At 31.8% G+C, this 22,939-nt stretch overlaps 1 protein-coding gene across 2 annotated transcripts in view; it reads right to left on the reverse strand.

Annotated features, from left to right (window-relative positions):
* BRINP3 (BMP/retinoic acid inducible neural specific 3) overlaps positions 1–22,939 on the reverse strand; it is a 394,969-nt gene that overhangs the window by 127,738 nt on the left and 244,292 nt on the right. For both annotated transcript variants that reach the window (XM_045535963.1, XM_045535964.1), the window contains one exon: positions 3,609–3,714. In XM_045535963.1, coding sequence (XP_045391919.1) covers positions 3,609–3,714 — 106 coding nt within the window. The remainder of the gene's footprint in view (positions 1–3,608; positions 3,715–22,939) is intronic.

Raw genomic sequence — 22,939 nt, forward strand, 5'->3', positions numbered from 1 at the left:
ATTAGCGCCAAATGACTCAATTAAAAATGAATTAAGACACTATTGGAACAAAAGTAAATATTGTCCAAAGGAAAATATATCATTAATAATCTAAAATTATTTTTACAAATTTTCATACACAACAGAATTCAATAAAAATATAATGAGCCTACAAAAGGACAAAGAACAATTCAGAGGATATCAAACATGGACTACAAATTATTTTCAATCACATGATCAAAGATCAAATGATAAAAAGAAAATTTTGGAAAAGAGCTAGAAACCAAAAATAATAATCAAATGGACATTTTGCAAATAAAAATGTGTAAATTGGAGTTAAGTAAATGATGAATTTAACAAGATAGACATTGAAGAGATCATGAATGAACTGAAATATGTCAGAAGAATATATTGAAAGAGAGTAATAAAAAGACAAAAGGATATAAAATACAGAAAATAGCATAAAAGATAAAGATATATATATACATATATATATGTGTGTGTATATATATATATATATATATATCATGATGGAAATGTCTAAAACAATGGTCCCCAACCTTTTTGGCACCAGGGACTGGTTTCATGGAAGACAATTTTTCCTTGGATTGGTGGGGGGTGGAGAGGGTATCGTGGCCCAGGGGAGGAGGGCGTTGGCTGCAGAGGTTGGGGGGACTGCAGGTCTAAAATACATTTAGTTGTAACCCAAAGTGAGAGGAGAGAAAGGAAAGAAGCAATATTTGGTAATTAAATATAAAATAATTTTAGAAAATTTATGAAGGACATCAAGAAAATTGTAAACTAATTTGCATCACATAAACATATGTTATGACAAGACAAACAGCTAAATTAAATAACACCAGTGAATCAGTGTTCTTCAATGTCCTCCAATGTTTTGATCATATATTTATACTATCCAAAATAGTTTTGAAAAACTAAGTACTCACTTAGACATGATTAAATTGCCATTTAAAATTTTCATCACACATTAAATGGCCCAAAGTAGGTAAATTCTGTTGGATTATAAATATGCATATTTAAAAATAAAAATATTATATCATATTCATATATGTACCAATGAAATCTAATCCTGGTGATTTGGTAATTAATACATCTTTTAAAAGTAATTATTTAATGAAATATATAGATATATAAATAAGTTATAGATATTTATGTATGCAAATACACACAAATATACATATATATATTCTCTCCTGAAGTCATAATTTCATTCCAATATCCCTCAATATTTTTGTTCAAATATATTAATAATATATTTTATTCATAAGCATCTTTCCTTAATCATAGCCATACTTCTCTCCTTCAGAAAATAACTTGAAAGGTATATATATATGCATATACATATGTATTTCCTGAAAATATAAATAATTTAAAATATCATAGCATAAAGTATACTATATATGATTTTCTGATAATGAACATTTATTAAAAGATATTTCTGGCATAAATTATAACAATCATTAATAACATACAATTCAAGAAAATTAAATTTGTTACATGTACTGAGAAAAAAATTTTAAAAACAAATTTAATCAGCTTAATGAGAACACATAGCTTTAATGAATGGATAGGTCTTTTGGTGTTAATTAGGTTTTTTTCTTGACTAGAATGACAGTTTGGCATAAATTATTTTTCTACTTTTTATCTTATATGTGTAAGCACTGAGAAAATATGTTCTAATAAATCAATAAAAGGGAACAGAAGTCTCTATCATGCATATCTATATCCATCCATAGAACCAAATATCTAACTAACTAGCTACCTAAGTAATTATGAAATACAAAAGGATACACTGTGGTACCTTAATAAAAAATTCTTCAGTGACACCAGTTTTTACAATTGCCTCATATAGTGACCCTAGATTTTTTATACCCTTCAAAGGAATGTGCCATGGTTACATTGATCCAGAATTGGTGAGTTGTTTGCATTCTTTTGTCAAGTGGAGAAGGGATGCTATGAAAGGTGAAGTTAAAAAGGTGAATCAACAGGATATTGGATTCTAGGTACAGATCAAATATAAGAAAGAGTACATGGGATGTTGAGGGTCTTGAAATTGATTCCCTAGTTTGTTTTTTTTTTTGGAAAGATCTTTGTACCCACAGATGCATAAAGTAAGGTTGCAATAGCAATTAAATAAACTAGCCTGGCAAGTACAAAAAAGTGAAAGGTAGAGATGCAGTTTTTTGAGTTATTCATATTAACTGAGAAGAGTAAAATAATAATTATACAAAAGGAAAGTGTTGCTTCATTTCTTCCTTGGGTTAATTTTTTTCAAGACAGATTGCAGGCTGAGGGTGTTTTCATAATAAGATAATATTATTTTGAAAACTGAACACAGAAATTCACAGACAATAAAATCAATATATCTTATAAACAAATCATTTTAAAATAAACCAATTGAAATAAACAAGTAAATTGGTATAAACATTTGTTATCCATTTTGATCAAGGTTGGAAGTTGGAACTTTCTGTTGGAAAGTTAATCCATACATTAAAAAGGAGTAGGCAGTAGAGAATTACAACTAAAATTGGTAGATAGCAATTTTATTTAAATTAGAGAAAATATTTCAATAAAATAAAATCTAAAATTGATGTTGATAAATTGGATAGCATTTAAAGCATTAAATATTGAAGTACTTTGTAATTTTTATATAATTCAAAATAAATGGCATTCATTTATTATTTAGTATAAATTTAAACTACTCAATTCTGTTACATTTTTCAAGATTGAAAAGTTGAGAAAAGATGTGATTTCTGGAACTTTTAATTATTTTTATGTAAAACTGTATAATGTAAATGTAGTTCTAACTCATGCAAATCAAAAAGTATACTGGAGAATAATAAATTACCTCTTGGATCAGTCAACTTAATTTAGACAATAAGTATCATCACAATGCCTTTTCTGAACTTGTTCAACTATTAATGTTTAAATATGTGTATTTATATTCTGTTCTTGACTGCCTGAATGAGCAAGTATGCACACCTATAACCATTTTGGGGATAGTGTGTCTTTGTTAAAAGTTATTATAAATAAGATACTCTCTACTGAATTATCTAATAAAATATGATAATAGGAAAAATAGAAAAATATTATTTCAAAATCTATCTTTAAAACGAAAATAATATGAATGTAAGTATTTTATTATTATAGTCCTAAGTACATTTCTATTTATCAGAAGACAAATGTAGCCTTGACTGCTACATTAACTTAAATTTAAAATGTCAATACTTCATTTTACACTATCCATAAATGTGGTTACAACTTTTACAATAATCTATAAGAAAAAAGTCAAAGCTCAGCTAAGCCTATGAAGAAACTGTTACATATTGAAACAACATGATTTCTTACTAGATGTAAGAAAAATATTATCAGGATAAATTTTTCAATTGCTATATATTACTTAATTTGAGAAGAAAAGTGAATTTTGTTATTTTTATCTGATCTAGAATGTCTGTATCAGTTAAAAATTGTGAAATTAGCTTTTTATAAGAGATTTTACAGGCTAGTGTTTTATATATAGCTTATTTTAAAAAAAAATAGAAAAGAAATCACAACTGGACAATTGTCATCCAGGCTTATAGAGAATTAATGAAATTTTACCTACATACCTTGTAACTGAATCTTATTCTCAGGACTCTGAACCAGAACAGAACTGACAGAATCTAGGTTGTCATAGTTACTGCAGCCAAGAGGACCCGTCCTTGTTTCTGTTACCTGACGAACAAAACATCAACTTGATTATATAAATCAAACTTTACAATGTCCTTTTGGTTCAGTGTAGTTGTCACACACTAATATTATACGTTTGACGGTAAACATCACTGAAAGGTCTAGGATCTGATACACACCAGCAATACACACACCTAAGCACAGAGGAGAACAATAACTCCCTTTGTCTTCCAATCCATTTTCTTTCCTTTGGTCAGGCATAAATCTCCTAGGAAAATAATAGAAACTCCCTTTGGTCAAAAGCATAACTCATATAAGGGCACTAATTTTACCAGAGATGTAACAAGGGCACCGTCCTTAAATTGGAGAGCAATTGTTTGCGTTTGTTTTTCACCAATAAATCAGAGCCATCAGCCAGGCTACTTTCTAAAAACTGATTTTATTATTTTATCCTTCTACTTAAAAATCTACAAAGTTTCCCTCTTTTATATTGGTTTGAGAGTCTAAACTCTCTGTTTGGCTTCCATTTCTCCCACTTCTCCCCAACAGGGAGCTTCTCTCCATGCCCAGCTAGACAGTCTTCATCTTATGCCTTTGCCTATACAATACCCTCCCCTGACAACGCTTGGACTAGAAAGACCAACTTTCTCAGTTTTGGCTAATTGATTTTATCAATCCTCAAGATTAAGCTCATATTCAAACAGCTACACGAAATAGTTCTTGATCATTCCCACCTGTATTATTTTACCATTTCTATACAATGTTGGTTTGCAGTACACAGGTTTAGTACTTAATTATGGAATCTCATATGTAGACTGATTTTTCTGTGTCTGTTTTGGGCTGGATAGTATCAGGAGATGAGGGGAGTAGGTTTAATTGATTATATGAGACTGAAAATTTATCCTGAAGATAATTTAAAAAAATAACATTTTAAAGCAGAGCATATTGTAATGATCTTTAGGTTTTTAAGATATTCTCTTCTCAATAACAAGAATGGTCTTTGCAAAGCACAATTCGGATCATTTTATTTCAATTTTACAACCTTGTAATGGTGTCCCATTTCACTCGGGGTGAAGGCTGGAACCTTCCGTAGGGCTAGAAAGAAGCCGTATTTCCCAGCTCCCTGTTACCTCTCCAAACTCATCTGCTCTCTTCTTTTCGTTAGTTACTCTGTCCCCACCCCACTGGCTTCTTTGCTGGAGCTCGAACACACTAGGCATCCTCCTACCTGAGGTCTTTGACTTGCTCCTTCAGTATCTGGGACGCTTTTCCTGAAAATATTTTCTAGCTTATTCCTTCACTTCCTTTAAGTCTTTGCTCAAATATCCTCTTAGGACTACTTGAAATAACCTAAAGTGAATACCTCTACCTTTTCCAACCATATTTTTTTCCTTCTGACCTTGTTCTTCTTTTCTTCTCAGTAGTTGTCAGTTTCTAACATGCTTTTTAATTTATTCATTTATCCTGATTATTGTTGAAAGCTTCCAATAGAATGAATGAAGCTCCACAGGTGCAGGGAATGTTGCCTATTTTTGTTCATTCAAGTAGACATAGAGCATACCAGGTTCTCATGTAAGCCCACGGACGCTGATTAAGAGAGAGGAGGCAGCATGAGGGAAAACTTCCCAGCATGAAGCAAGAAAGACATTAAGGCCATGATTGATATGATAAAAGCATAAACTCAGCACTGACAATAAGATTTATCTGAAGAAGATAGATTATGAAAGACGATTGGAAATAGCAAGACCATGAAACACTGAAAATGAACATTGATGGAGGGAAGGAAAAGCCATTGAGGTTTCTAGCATGAGTGATAACAGTAAGACAGGGAGTAAAACAGCTCCACGGCCAAGTACATGTAAGGCAGCACAGTTTTGAACATGCTGACTTGTTTTGATGGAATCATTTAATATGAGGAGTGACAATACAAGTCTATGTCCTAGAAGTATGTCAAAGGTAGGACTGTTAATGTGGGAGTCATCAACTTACAGGCAATAATCAAAGACAAGGAAATAGACACATCAGCTTAGAAGCATTGAATGTGTGTTTAATTTGTATCATTACAACTCTATCATATTTTCTAAATAATAAATCTTTTGTCATAACCCAGATTGACTGTGCATGTGTAGCAACAGTGACGACATGGTTTTCATGGGCGAGGCGTTACTTTTTCCCTAACACCACACTAGTCTTGAATTTTCCCAGCTACTGTCTCCCAGTGATGGTACTGAATACAATTTATTTGGTTCAGGGAAATGATTTCTAGTGAAGATACGATATGTGTTTGTATATAATTATATGTAAGTATAAATGATTAACAGCATAATGGCAAAACAAGGATTAAAGGCCTCATAGGAAATACTTATGATTTAAGGTAATTTAAATCTTCATTTTATACTATCACATAGTTTAACTATTGTCCCCCAACACACACAAACTTATATCACACTAATATAAACATCCATATGTGCCATTTGAAGAAAGATTTCTAAATAAAATTGGCATTGAGCACATGCTCCTTGACATAAGAGAACTTGGAAATTGGAAGGTCATCTAGCACTTCACCCTTAAAAGAGAAGAGTGTTATTTTTTCTCATTACAAAGAGTCTCTTGTATTCATTTACTGTGTTCTTGAGAATAAATGTAAGAAAATTTAATAACACAAATAAATTTCAAAAAGAATTGAATGCCTTTATATCTCTTTATTGCTTTACTCTCTCATCTTTTATTATATACAGTAATAAAAATTCAGCATATCATACCTATAGTTTTATTTTTTTCTCTATCCTTCACAACTGAAGTCATTGATCACTGTCAGATTTAATGCTAAAATGTACAAACTCTAGCATATTATATGAAACAAATCTATTTTTCAATTTTATTATATATAAGGACTCTACATGTCTTACTAATGCTATCATTAGTAAATATGTCCATGCTTGTTTTTCAAATAATAACAAAATTAATAAAATGAAAAGAAAAACCCCAAATTACTATAGAGATGCTAACTCTGTCAAAATGATTTATGTAGATGCACCCCCAATAGCTTAACTTTTGATTATCAGCTAATATAGGAAAGTCTGATTCAGGGGTCTCCATGTACAGCACATGAAAATACAGGTTATGCAACAGCTACACATAAAAATGACAAGACTGACAATAATCCATTACTGACAGCAATCAGGGTTTCGAGAAATGATATGCATAATGAAAAAATATTTTAATTATTTCCTTTTGAAATAAGGAAACATAGCCCTTAGAACACAAGAAGGATTTCTTCTATGAGGTGGTTGGGTTGCGGTTGAATGTCAACACCATTAAAAAAAAAATTACGTGTGTTGCAGGGGTTGAGCAGCTCAAGGGGAGCTGGGGAGTGAATAGCAGGGAAGATACGGCTCAACCACCTTTTAAAAATTTATTTAGGGCAGGTTTGTCTTCTAAATATGACAGATCTGTTCTTGATTCTATAACTGACGATTTATGTGAATTGTGTTTTAAACACATTGTTAAAAATCAGTGAGGATACAACTATAGTAAATCAATTTAAAAAGCAGTGCATGTATTTTTCTGTTTTTTCTTTCAACTTTCCTTATATTGTTTCATCAAATTATTTCCTATTATTTTCACAGAGAATTTTAGAGGATAAAAGAAAAATAAACAATCTTCCTAATTCAAAGAGATGTTTTATAAGTAACTATACACACACACACACACACACACACATATATGTATAGATTCAAGTTTACTTAAAATAAAATGGATAAAGATAATTTACTTGCAAATAAACAATCTTTACTACTTTATATCAATTTCCTTATAGTCTCACACATCCTAAAGATGGTTTTTGGCTCAAGATTATCATGGCTCAGCAATGCATTGGAGTTATGCATTCAGTAAGAAGTAGTTGAAGAAAAACAATCTGAAGAATTAAAAAAATGAAACAAAATAAACAAACAGAAAGCATATCACATGAAAACTAAAAATAAAAAAAAGTTCATTGTCTTCAAATTAAGATATTATAAATGTAAATATTTTCAGTCAAAATTCTAATAATGTTATATGTTTAAAAAAATAGACTGAAATAAACATGGCTGGGTCACCATCCTAGCTCCACCACTCACTACAGAGGAACCTGTCTAAACTTTAAGTTTCTGTTGGATAAACTAGTTAAACTTTTCTTACATCATAGGATAGTTATGAAGATAAAAATGAAATAATCCATGAAAGGTACTTAATACATGATCCTGACCCCCACAGTAATTATTTCAAAATAAATGTAAAGTATTATTAAATGTTCACTATTTAAAAACAAAAGCACAATAACTTCAGTGGGAATGTACAGAAATTTTTCACACTTCACCCCCAATCAAGTTTGTGACATCATAATACTTTTTCTGATATCAGTGGTAGATGTTACCATCCCTTGAACTAGAATATGCACAAATTTTATACCAGGTCACATCAATATGTAAGCAAAGCATGATATAGTTCCAATAATCCATAACAAGAATAAATCAGAAATAATGGTATAGGAAAAAATAGGCAGTTCAATTACATAGAACATAAAAGAACGACAACAATAACACCCACAAAACCAGATAAAGTTTGATGACCCCTGGTATACAACAAAACCAAGTAGTATAACCAAAAATGTATGATTAAATGAGAAAATCTTTATTCACTTTGAGTGAAAGAAGACAAAATGCATACATACTTTATAAAAATATACATACACATGCATTATATATAGATCTGTGAAACCACCATTACTCTAGGCCGTTTTCAAAATGAAACAAATTATTACTTCACCATTTTGACTGAACTGATTATTGTTTCTCATAATTCAATAAAATGCATGATCATATGAAACTATATCACTTATTACAAATCTATAAATGTACATATTTCAGAAGTTTGTAATGTTCCTAGAAACTTTATCTGATATTCAAGGGGAAATAATTTTTTATCTTCTAATTTGCAAAATAGACATGTATATCTAATCCCACTTATAAAGACTTGTCATCTATGAACTATTTATGGGTTATATGATAAAAAAAATACTATCCAGAATAGTAGTATACTTGTTTGTTCCAACATGACATTTTTATTAACAAAAGTAATAAATGCCCATGTTGGAAATTTAAGTAATGAAATAAATTCCTAGCCCAGAGGAACAACTGGTATTTTTTTTCCTATTTTTACATGTTTGTCCTCGTCTTTTCACTAGACATGAATATGGCTGAGAATGGAAACAATTGCTGTTCAGGAACATTCTTTATTCAAAGCACCCAAATTTTATGGCTTTACCTTTTCACAGCCCTTTTCGCATTAAAATATTGATTTTACTTCATCTGTTTCAGAGTTAAGTTAGGTTATATCAAAATAGCTTTTGAGTAATTTTATAAGTCATTGATTATGCACATGAAATGCTGGAATATTGATAAGCACAATGTATCTCATTTACGAAACAGTGATGCCCAAAGAAAGAAGCTGTCCTTCTGAATTCAATTTTTTGCTCTAGAGACCCACATCATACTTAGATAACTAAAAAAGTAATGTTAATATTATTTTACAGGAGATTTGCCTAGTCCATATTGTAACAAGAGAAATGCCTCTAAAATACCAGGAGTTTGGGTGGAGGAGTGGTACAATTTGTCATCGGCACCTGCATCGAGACAAAGTCTCATATCACTTCCTCAATTTAGCCCACGTTTTCCTCAGATGTCCCTTCCATACCGTCCACTTCAATCGTCTCTTCTTCCAGAAATAAAGTTTCTATTCTTTAATCACCCAGCACACTTTGTTTGAAAAGACGAAGGCAAAGAGGACATAACCCATATTTCACCCATACTGAGTTTCTGATGTCTTAACATTTAATATCAATATAAGGACTAACAATTACTTTTCTTTTTTTTTTTTTTTTTCTTTTGAGACAGAGTCTCACTCTGTTGCCCGGGCTAGAGTGAGTGCCATGGCATCAGCCTAGCTCACAGCAACCTCAAACTCCTGGGCTCAAGCAATCCTCCTGCCTCAGCCTCCCGAGTAGCTGGGACTACAGGCATGCGCCACCATGGCTGGCTAATTTTTAGCTGTCCAGATAATTTCTTTCTAATTTTTAGCAGAGATGGGGTCTCCCTCTTGCTCAGGCTGATCTTGAACTCCTGAGCTGAAACAAGCCGCCCACCTCGGCCTTCCAAAGTGCTAGGATTACAGGCGTGAGCCACCATGCCTGGTCTTATTTTTCAAATAGAAATAAAGATGTATTCTTATATAATTTTTTCTCAAGAAGATGTTCATTTTATGATCTCTTTGTGTATAAAAATATTGGTTAACATAATTGCCATCCATATAGTCAACGAATGGCTCATATTTAGAACATATAAAGAAATTCTACAAACCAATAATAAAATGGCAAGAGCAACACTGAAAAATACTTCACACAATGGGATATCTAATCATCCTATAATCATAAATAGTATTCAAATTTCTTATCAGGGAGCTGGAAATTAAAAGCATAACAAGATACTATGCCCTACTCACCGGAATGACTTATAAGCATATAAAGCCAGAAAATGCCAAGTTTTACAAAACAATGGAGAAATGAATTCTCATACACTGCACCTAGGATTGTAAATTGGTACAATCACTTTAGAAATTATTTGAAAGTGTCTACATAAGTAAACATAGGAACATCTTACAGTTCAGGTATATAGCCAACAAAAATGTGAACATGTGTGAACCAAAAGTCGCCTGCAAAGAGGTTTATAACAGCACTCTTCCTAATAACCTCAAACAGAAAAATACACAAATGGCAATCAATAATGCAATGTATTAGTAAATTGAGCATTTGCATACTGTACCACAATAAGAATAAATTAAAGGCAACAGTACAGAATAATATGAACAAATCTCACAAAGAAAATGTTGAGTGAAATTTATTATGCTTCCATCAATACAAAGTTCAAAGTTAGGCAAAAATAATTTACAGTGTTGGAAGCCAGGATGGTGGTTACTGTTTGTACATATGAATGATGGTAAGAGGGCATGAGGCGAACTTCTTGAGTTCTAGAAATGTTCTATTTTTTGATATAGGTGACAGTTGCTAAAATGTTTTCAAATCTAAACAATTTGTGTACTTCTCTTTATAGATGTTATATATTAATAACATTTACTAACAAAATTCTGTTATTATTTTTCTTACAGATTATATCAGGAAAGGTGCCATGTCATCTATATCTATACCTACGTGTATATGGATATCTAGACATCTATCTATCTACTCATCTATGCTTCTATCTGGCAATCATCTATGTATACTAATGCAAGCTTGGACCATTGCACTTCTATTCTTTCAAAATTGATTACTCTAATATAATTAGGCAAAAAGAAAATGCTAAAATGCTAAAATCTGACACTGTGAAAGATTATGAAAAACAAATGACTTATTTTTAGATTACTAACATATTAATGACTTAATTAAAAAACCCAATCTAATCCATTTTTAATCATCTTAGAGCATGTCATATTTATTTTGTTCACTTTCAAGGTCACAATTATTACTGTTCTATAATTTCAGATATACAGATGGTAAATCAATTTTCCACTAGGAACCAACTAATAAATTCATATCCTTATTTCACTTTTATTTTGTAGGTACCCATGATTCCAAGCAATATACTTATCTCTGATTTTTTTAAAAAATTACTTCTTTCTTGTTAACTTACTACTGAATAACAATAAAAAGAAGTATAAATAAATAAGCAAGCAATTTTAAGTATTCTATTTTCCCTAAGGATAATTACTTTCCAGGTTTAATTTGGTTATAAATTTTTAAAGTGTTTGAAATGCTCTTGTTTCTCTTCAGATTGTATAAATCTTTTGCTTTTTACTAAAGTATTTGCAAATAAATCATTATATTTAATATTTTAATATAATAAGAGAAATATTATTAAATTCATATAGTTTATATTCAAAACTAAAAATTCTATTGATAACAAGAGTATCAGAAATTGACCACATAGGTCTACATGGAAAAAATTTTTAAAACAATGTTTAAATAACATCAATTCATGTGTGGATCAACAAAATGTGTATATGTATACCATGGAATGCTACTCATTCATAAAAAAGGAGGATCAGTGCTTTCTGCAACAACTTGGATGGAACTGGAGACCATTTTCCTAAGTGAAGTATCTCAGGAATGGAAAAACAAATACCATATATACTTGCTATTAAATTAGAACTAACCGATGAGCACACATGTGCACAAAGGAAAGTAGAACTCAATGGAAATCAAGCAGGGGGGAGGAAGAAAGGGGGGCAGTGAAAATTTACCTTACAGGTACAATGAACACTATTTGGGAGATGGGCATAGTTATAGCCATGACTCAAGCATTACAAAAGTGATCCATGTAACCAAAAACATTTGAACCCCCTCAATATTCTGAAATTAAAAAAATAAAATAAAAGCACTGTTTCCCCCGAGTAGAAAATTATTTGAGCAGTAAATATTCAAAGGATTAAGGGATTAAAACCCTCAAGATATTTTAATATCTTACTCCTTTATCTTACTTCAAAGTTAAACTAATGTATTATTATGGCAATTATAAAATTATACCACAATCATCTGTTTTCATCAACTTCTTCATGTATTTAACTATAAATTTCCTATTCATAATTATGCACAGTACCTGCCACATGGTGAAAATTCAATAATTGTGGATTAAATTCCTATCTAAATATTTTATTTTTAATTAGAAATATTTATTACAAAATAACACCTTATTTTTTAAATTTATTAAACATTTTAAGAATCTCTTGAAGAAAATATAGCAGTGCCAGCTTATAGAAATTTTTAGAGCTATCAAGAGTCTAACAAATCATCCAGTCTCACCATTTCATTATACAAATGAGGTAGCGTATTTGGAGCCAGGGAGATTATTGAGTTACCTCAGTCTCATGTAAGTGAAATGAGAACTAGGACTGGTACTTAGATCTCCTGACCCATAAATCAAACACCCATTCCAAACATCATGCTGGCTTTCCAGACACTGTAGTTAACAAGTTTTTGAAACTTTGCTTGGCTTGATCAATCAAATTCACTCCCTTTCTCTCTCTCTATCTCAATACAGTTACAATAAAACAATGTAATTGGTCTAGATTGATGTAGAAGTCAATTGGAATGGTGTAGTATCGTGGGTCCTTCTCATGAACAATAAATATTGCTCTGAATGTGCTGGTTAATATACTTTTGATTGAAGGCCAAATGAATTAGCTTCCATTCTAAGTATTAATTTATTAATGCTTGGAAATATAACTTCCTCATATTCTTATATTACTTCACACTAGACATTTGAAAAGTAAAATGTAAATGTTGAATACTTTATGTCATGTTCAAAGACAGTGTGCTCTTTTCTGTTACCACACATACGAAATCTTTTACAATTTATAAATTGCTAAAATTATGAAACTTACAAAAAGCTTTAAAGAATGTTGATAGTAAGAAAAAAATATTATTTCACTTTATTTCTCAATTGAAGATAGTGCCTTATAATACAATTTCTTTCAAATATCAACATTGAGTTTAAGAGATTTTTACCATTTAATATTTTCTTCTGCCAATTATTAATTATTATTTTAACATTTTATTAAGCAGTCAAGATCACACTGCAATTCAATGTAGTTCCAGTTTTTTATCCTGCTTCAATATTTCTGGAGCTTATTTTATTTAATTAAGAAATGAATTTTCATATATATCATTAACTACATGATACATATTAAAAAAATGTTCATATTGGAATAAACATTTCAGTAGCAAAGTTCCTTAATTTTTAAAATTGTTTAATTACTTATAGCATATTTTTTGTGGGGAATGTGCAAATTCACTTATAAAATTCTACATGTGCTCAAAGGAAAAATATTAGCATATCAAGGCAAAATTTTCTTGTATCTCAGTACAATAATAAGCATTATACTTGGTCTATTATTCATTATTTTTAATATGGTGATTTAAAATATATTTGACATTGTCAATGTTTTCTTGAACGCATTCCAACAATTTAGAAACAGTTTAAAATAGTATATTACATATAGTTTTGTGCCCATATGACTCACATCTTCAAATGAAAAGCACAAATATGAATTAAATACAATTTCAATGTAAAGGAGCACTTCTGCTGTTTAATTATTTAATCTATGCAAATGACTTCATGCTAATAACTATTTCCCCTAATTCTATTTCCCATCATTTCAATAGATAAAATACTTTTAAACATTAGAATCATTCATTTATAAGGTTACATTTTTAAAAGCTATTTTAGGGCTTTTTTCAAAAATTTGTTTTTTTTTTTTATTTTTACAGGAGAAGCAGTGATACGTTAAACACAAGGACAAAAAATGATTATGAGCAATATTGTTATGTATATCCATAACATGTAGGTAAAATAAATAATATAACTACATATTATAAAGTCCAAGGAATAAAAAACAATTTAGAGCAAAAAAAAATTTATGTGAAGTAAACTATTAAGGTTAGAGGAAAGTAATCCAAAAAATAGGCACTTCTTTAATTTAGGGACAAAATGAAGCGTGTCTTGTTGGAGAGCAATTGCTTCAGTGCAGTTTTCACTTGTACTTGCCACCATGAGTCCAGGCATGGTGACAATGATTGGCCTACTTTTTCATACCTCATAAATTATCCTCCATCAAAATTATAGGCAAGTAAACAACCCACAAACGCCCACATGTAAACCTATTGAGAGAGACTATGGGAACCCTTTGAGTGCATATTAAAATACAAAATTACACACAAGGCTAGCAAAAAGAAATTTTATCAGGTTCTTAAAGTATTTATTTAGTGTGATATGGAATAACGTAAACTGGACACAATTTATTTAGAACAAAGTTGCCAAATAACATCAGGGCCCCTTTATGCTTAAACCATGGTTGCCATGGAAATTAAATATGTGCCACTTGATCAGTCTTGGAGAGGCCAAACCTCTAAGCTCACTCCTATAGATGCTGTTTTGATTTGTTTTTTAAATAACACAGAGCTTAAAATCACAGCAATCATAAGAAACAATATAGCAAAAAAAAAGGCATTCGTTAGGCTCCTAATGACATGGATATACATTTAGAAAACTGGCATTTTTCTAAAAGCTACATTTGTGATAGCTATAACTGATGGTGTTACATAAATGGTAACCCTGTACTTCATTATAGAAAATCTAAAGGGATATTGTTATTACTGCACAGTTGCTATGGGTTTTCTGATGGTTTCTGTATTAATAATGAAAAAAGTAAAGCTTTACAGCCACAGGGCAGTTGCACACGGCAGACATAGATGGCAACCTGCTTTAGGTCTGCGGACGCTGGTGAGAGCTACCAGGCAGCCACTGCAGCTGTTGCTGCCACTGTCAGGCCTGAGTGCCACTTATCCAGGACCGAGGACTCAGGAGTCAGAGGTTCCTTTCTGTTTTTTCACGCAAAAATCTAAGTGTAATCCAAGGCAGCATTCATCACATTTATTTTAGAAATGAAAGCAAACCAAAGAAGTAAAATGTTAAAGAATGGTTTTATATTTTCTTTGTTGTTTGTTATATGAATTTTAATCTCATTGCCTTCAGTTATTGAATCTACTTTAAATGACTACAAACTTTAAAATACAATGGAAAGAAAATATTTCTAAATCCAAGTTCGCAATACAAATATTGTTTTCTTTGGAACCCTTGCAATCATCATATAAAAATAATAGTATTTTATAATCATTTTCAACGATGGTGTTGACAGCTACTTCATATAAACGAAAATACAAAACTAGGAGTTATTTGGAAGGCTGAGTTTAATATAGCAAAGTCACTGGAGACTTAGGAGAGAGTCTTCAGCCATATTGCCTCTCCCTTGGAGATGGTGATCTCTACTTGCAAAAGAACATGCACGGCTGCTTCTTTTGTTATTTATTAATTTTTTTTATTTCTTTCCAAAATCTTTTCTATACCTCCAGATCTAACCCCTCCAAGCTATTCCTCTACTTTGATGTACTATCTCTCCCTTCTTTGATGAATTAAGCAAGAAAGCAGTTAGAAAGAACATGCCAAGGATAATACAGAGTTGAATCCACAATTGAGCAAATCCCACCAAGGTCACAGTCAAGATCTGTTGCCAACAGCATAGAGCAAAGTGTTACACTGAAGAGAGCAACTTGCATCATTAATCCCTCCTGTATAATTTGTTTTATCAGAACATTTCTACATTTCCACAATCTGCAAAATTGGTGGAGTGTCATTCAAGCAGTTAACTGCAGCCTGATGCTACAGATGACGTAAAAACCTACAAATTGAATGATCTATTTTGCTTTCTTTGGCAGTGCAACTAAACATTTGCAGGTGCAAATGTCAACTTCTGAAGTAAAAGCACCTATCCCCACACTGGAGGACAATGGCAATAGAATCAAGGACGCTGACAGTCCATTAGTTAGTGGTGCACACAAAGCACACCCCAGGACAATCTGTCACTGTCAAAATGCCAACCAACAGTTATTCCATAAAATTCTCTGCCATACTAAAGCATGGAACCTTGTTCTATACAGGCTTTTTGTTTGTTTCTAACTTTTAACAAAACCATTTCATTATTATTATTTTTAATTTTCTCTTTCTCAATGTAGGAGTCAGTATAATATATTAGAATATTTCCCCAAAGTGCCAACTATTTAATTTAATAAAAACACTCTTACCCAAAATTTTGTATTATTTCTCTGAAATTCCATATTTATTATTACTGTTCTGAAATATTTATGAAAGTATTTCTTATTGCTTATGATTAAAAACTTAAATTTTTTTTAATTCAGCCTTGTAAAGTTTCAGCAGTATCAAATAATTCTTAATTCCTTAAACATATCAAGAGCTCTGACTTCAGTTATATTTTTATAATAGAACAACTAATGCCTGTGCACAGACTAGCTAAACTTTCATACTGAGGACATTACATTCTTCTATTTGTCACCCAATTAAGCAAATGCATGAGAGAACTGATAAGGATGGAGCACTAGAACTCAATAGACTTGGACATAATTAGAAAGACAGAGTGGATTTCTTCTTTCAACTGACCATTACAAAAAATGTTCTGTCATTATTTTTCCCCCCAAAATAAATTGATTTTGCTCACAAAAATAAAGTTAGTATAAATCCGAATTCTTTAGCAACTGATTATCACTAAAAGTAAGCAATAAGATGACTTCAAAACAATAAAAATTATTTAAAAGAAAGAGGAATCTTATAGTCCACATGAATTACATATGTATTATTAAAATTTTAAGATGCAGAAATAAGCAATAAATTGGCCCAATCTGTCAGCAATATTATAATCATATTATCCACGGCTGAGGATTATAAGTATATCCCAGCCAGAGGATTATAAGCAAGATAATTATTTGTCTTTAAAAAACTAATGGAAGCATAACAAAAATGAAAAATACAAAAAGTTTAGTCATTTTAAAGTATGTATTTGTGTACTTTCTGTAATAAATTTAGGAAAAAAAACACCTAAAATCCAATGTGAAATATCATTGCAAGTGTTGTCTTCTTCTTTTTATTGCCTTTCCCCTATATTTTCATCTCCTTTATATTATTTCCTTCCTATTTATTTTCTCTGGAGATGAGGATATCAAAGGGATTTCTGCACCACCATGATACCTCTGGGACTTCATGAAGCTTTATTGGCAGCAAGGGTTTCTCAGACTTCAGATCACAAACAACTTGTACTGGGTTCACTCATAGTTACAAAGCTTCAGGTCTATGAACTTTGAATCTCTAGACACGGACTTTAGCAATAAAACCAGATGATTGTTAGTGCAGTAAATACTAAAGCCCATGAAGTTAGTAAAGAAAAATTATAAAGGACAAAATGATTTAATGTGTTTTCCCTTTTTCAATGAAATAATACAAAGCAAAACTCCTATTCGATAGATTTCATTTATTTAAAATTGATAGGAAAAAAAGCTTTTGATAACATATTGAGTGTCTGGCTATTTGCCCATATATTAAGGAAATGTATGAGCTATTATTTCAGTTATTTTGTGTGGGCTTCCTCCTCTGCCTACCTTACTACGAATTTAATTTCATTTACTGATATAATTATCATGTCTCCTATTAACAGCTTTTTTCATCACTTTTGAAAAGTTACAAATCTATTATTAGTGAGGAAACCAGGTAAACAAGTTGGGTAGATTTGTTCCTGATTATATTTATTAGATTTTAAGTGAAAACTTGGAAGATTCTCTTATATTTACAATACATAAGCTTTAGGAATAAACATAACAAAGCTTTTTAGATTACTCGGACATCTTTTCTACTTGTCTTTAAGTTTCTCATCTATTAAATACAGTTTAAGCTATTGAAAATGACATTTAAATTAAAAAAATAATATGTTCAAATTTAAAATATCCATATTATGCTTAATCATATTGTTCTGCTAAATTTAAGCAATTAAATTACGAGAAAGAAAGACGTTATACTGCTGTCACTGCTGCCACTGATGCCACTGGGGGACCCAAGTAGCAGCAAAACACCACAGCAGGCTGTATCTGCTACCACCTTGGAGAGGGGCCCACCCTGCCCCTGCCTGAGCTTTCAGTAGTTACCTATAGACCAGCCCACCCTTCCGCACAAACATGCCCCAGCACTCAATTGGACTATGACAACCAGAGGGGAACAGGGAGATGCCGAAGACCGGTAGGATCACAGGTTCACAACATATCTTCCATTCTCCTGCATCTGCCATTACCCCACCTGAGCAATTTTCAGAGCACTGCTCAAGCAAGAAATGCAGGGGCCCTGGAACTAGGGATTATGTAATCTAGTACACCATCACTGGCATTTGAACATCCTGCAAGGATGAGTTCCAACTGACCCAAGTTCCCAGCAACACCACAGTAGGTACCTACCAGGATGACTGAAAGGCAGTGAACCTCCCCCTGTCTACACAGAGTTCCCAGAAGAGGAGGACAGTTGTATTGCAAAGCTATCTGTTTTGAGCTTCTGGCAATACAAAAAAACAGGCTCCTTTTGCAGCCCCCTCAAATTAGATATTAGATATTAGATATTAGATATCCAGCAATGGACTCCAACCGAAAGCAAATTTTTAAATGTCAGATATGGAGTTCAAAATATGGATAGCCAGTAAGATCAATGGGATTGATGAGAAACTAAAAAAACAACACAAAGAAACTAAAAAAAAATAATAATTGAGGACATAAATGAAATATTCACTAAAAATATAGTTTTAAAAAAATAACAACTCTGGGAATGAAGGAGTCATTTAAGAAATTTCAAAATACAGTGAAAAGTTTTAAAAACAGACTATACCAAGAAGAAGAAAGGATTTCAGAGCTTAAAAACAAAGCTTATGAATTAACTTACATAGTCAAAAATGAAGAAAAATGAATGAAGAGAAATGAAGAAAGTTTCTGAGAAATATGGGATTATGTAACGTGCACAAACATAACAATAATAATAATAATAATTGTCCTCTTCTACCTAAAGGAGAAGAAAAACCAAAAAGTATGGAAAATTTATTTGAGGGAATAATGGAAGAACACTCCCTGGTCTTGCTAGAGATTTAGACATTCAGATACAAGAAGAATAATGAGCTCCTGGAAGATTTATTGCAAATGGGACATCACCAAGGCACATAGTCATCAGTCTGGCCAAAGTCAAAGTAAAGAAGAAAATCCAACAAGCTGTGGAATGAGAGCAGCAAATAACTTGCAAAGGTAAACTCATCACCGTAACCGCAGACTTCTCAGCAGAAACCTTACAAACCAGGAGGGATAGGGATACAATCATTTGTATTTTTAACAGAATAACTGCCAGAAATTAATTCTGTACCTTGAAAAACTAAGTTTCATAAGGGATGGAGAAATGAAATCTTCCAAGATAAGCAAACATTAATGGATTTTTCAACCCTAGACCTGTCCTATAGGAAATACTCAAAAGTGCTCTAAACACCAAAAAGCATGGCCGATATGCAACAGTGTAAAAATACCTAAAAGTAAAAACTCACGGTACCCATAATACAGTAACACAAAGGAGAATACAAAGCAAAAAGCTAACAGTCAACGTGATGACTGAAACAGTACCTCACTTATCAACACTAACATTTTTTTTTTTTTTTGAGACAAGTCTTGCTCTGTTGCCCTGGGTAGAGTGCAGTGGCATCATCATAGCTCACTGCAACCTCAAACTCCTGGACTAAAGTGATCCTGCTGCCTCAGCCTCCCGAGTAGCTGGGACTACAGGTGCATGTCATGTCATTACGCCTAGTTAATTTTTCTATTTTTGTTGGTGACTGAGTCTCTCTCTTACTCAGGTTGGTCTCTTACTTTTGACCTCAAGTGATCCTCCCACCTCAGCCTCCCAAAATGTTAGGATTGCAGGCATGAGGCACCGCGCCTGGCCAATACTAACATTGAATGTAAACAGTCTAAATGACCCTCTTAAAAGGTAGAGGTTGACAGCATGGATAGAAAAATACAACCTAAATATCTTCTGTCTCTAATAAACCCATTTGACTCATAAAAAGTCAAATAGACTCAAAGTAAAGGGGTAAAAAAAATATTCCATGAAAACAGAAATTTGAAGTGAGCAGCAGTAGCTATTGTTAGATAAAACAGACTTTAAATCAACAGCAGTGATAAAAGACAAAGATGGTCACTATGTAATGATAAAGGGATAAATCCAAAAAGAAGATATAACAATCTTACACATATATGCACCCAACACCAGAGCTCCCAGATTCAGAAAACAAATACTAGTAGACCTAAAAAATGAAATAAATAGCAACTTATTTATAGTAGGGGAATAAAATATTTCACTGACACAACTAGCCAGATCATTGAGGAAGAAAAACAAAAAAGAAACACTGGATTTAAACAGGACCCTAGTACAAATGGACCTAACAAATATTTACAGAACATTGTACCTAAAAACTGCAGAATATGCATTCTTCTCATCAGCACAAAAAATATTTTCCAAGATAAATCATATGTTAGACCACAAAACAAGTCTCAGCAAATTTTAAAAAACTGAAAACATACCACATATCTAGTCAGATCACAGAATGAAACTAGAAATCAACTCCAAGAAAAACTCTAAAAATTACACAAATGCATGGAAGTTAAGCTGCCTGCTGTTGAACGATCTTTGGGTAAATGAAAAAATCAAGATGGAAGTCAAAAAAATTTTTGAATTAAAGGACAATGACCGTACAATCTATCAAAATTTCTGGGATACAAAAAAAAAAAAACAGTGTAAGAAAGGAGTTCATAGCACTAAGTGCTTGCATAAAATAGAGAAAAAGGTCACAAATTAACAATCTATGTCATACTCAGGGAACCAGAAAAAAAAAAAAAAAAAAAAAACAACCTCAAAGCAAGGAGAAGACAAGAAACAACAAAGATCAGAGTATAACTAAGCGAAATCAAAACAAAAAACAACAACAACAACAAAAAAAAAACCACAAAGAAACAATGTAATGAAAATTTGGTTCTTTTAAAAGATAATCAAAATTGACAGACCACTATGTAGATTAACCAAGAAAAGAAGACAGAGGTTTCAAATAAGCTCGGTCAAAAAGGAAAAAGGAGACATTACAACTGAAACCACAGAAATATATAAGATCATGCATGACTTCTAAGAACAATTCTTACACACAAACTTGAAAATGTAGGGGAAATGATAAATTTCTGTGAACACACAACCTCCCAAGCTTGAATCAAGATGAAATAGAAATCTTTAACAGATCAATATCAAGTAATAAGATAGAATCAGTAATAAAATGTCTCCAAACACAAAAAAGCCCAGTACCAGAAGGATTTATAGCCAAATCCTACTAGACATACCAAAAAAAAAAAAGAAAAAAGAAAAGAAAAAAACTGGGCCCTATCCTACTGAACATGTTCCATACCATTGAGTAGGAGTGAATCTGCCTACCTTATTCCATGAAGTCAGTAAAATTCTGAAACCAAAGCCCAGAAAGTACACAACAACACCAACAACTATACACCAATATCCCTCACGAACATAGATGCTAAAATCCTCAAAAGAAAAAAAAAAAAAAAAAAAAAAACACTATCAAACCAAATCCAACAGCACACCAAGAAAATAATTCACCATTATCAATTGGGTTTCACCCCAGGGACACAAGGATGGTTTAATATATGCAAATCAATAAATGTGATTTACCACATAAACAGAATTAAAAATAAAAAACCATATGATCATCTCAATAGATGCAGAAAAACTATTCAATAAAATTCAACACCCTTCTTGATAAACTAGTCATAGAAGGAAATTTAAAATAATAAAAGTCATATATGACGAACCCATAACCATCATCATAATGGGGTAAAGTTGAAAGCATTACCCTTAGGAACTGGTACAAGTATGCCCACTTTTACCACTTCTATGCAACACAGTACTGGAAGTGAAGTCCTAGCCACAGCAATCAGACAAGAGAAAGAAATAAAAGGCCTCCAAATAAAAAAAGAGGAAGTCAAATTATCCCTGTTTGTTAATGATATGATCTTATATCTTGAAAATCCCAAAGATTCCTCCAAAAGACCCCTAGAACTGATAAATAAATTTAGTAAAGTCTCAGGTTAGAAAATTAATGTACACAAATCAGTATCATTTCTGTACACTGATAATAAGCTGAGAGTCAAATCAAGAACTAAATACCATTGATAATAGCAGCAAAAAAAAAAAAAAACTAAGAATATACATAACCAAGGAGGTGAAAAATTTCTACAATGAGAACCACCAAACACTGATGAAAGAAATCATTGATGACACAAACAAATGGAAAAAGATCACATGCTTATGGATTGGAAGAACCAATATTGTCAAAATATCCATAATGCTCAAAGTGAGTTACAGATTCAATGCAATTTCTATCAAAATACAGAAATCTTTTTTCACAGACGTAAAAAGTAATCCTAAATTTCTTATGAAACTCAAAAAGAACCAACCTTAATAACAAAAGCAAACCTAAGCAAAAAAAACAAATCTAGAAGTAGCATATTACCCAAAATCAAATCATATTACAAGCCTATAGTTATCAAAACAACATGGTACTAGTATAAAAGTGGACACACAGATCGATGGAACATAAGATAGAACCTGAAATAAAACCACACACCTACAACCAACTGATCTTTGACAAAGCAGACATATATTGGAGAAAAGACACTCTATTAAATCAACAATGTTGGGAGAAT

The sequence above is a fragment of the Lemur catta genome, chromosome 23, assembly GCF_020740605.2.
Source record: "Lemur catta isolate mLemCat1 chromosome 23, mLemCat1.pri, whole genome shotgun sequence".
NCBI classification, from domain to species: domain Eukaryota; kingdom Metazoa; phylum Chordata; class Mammalia; order Primates; family Lemuridae; genus Lemur; species Lemur catta.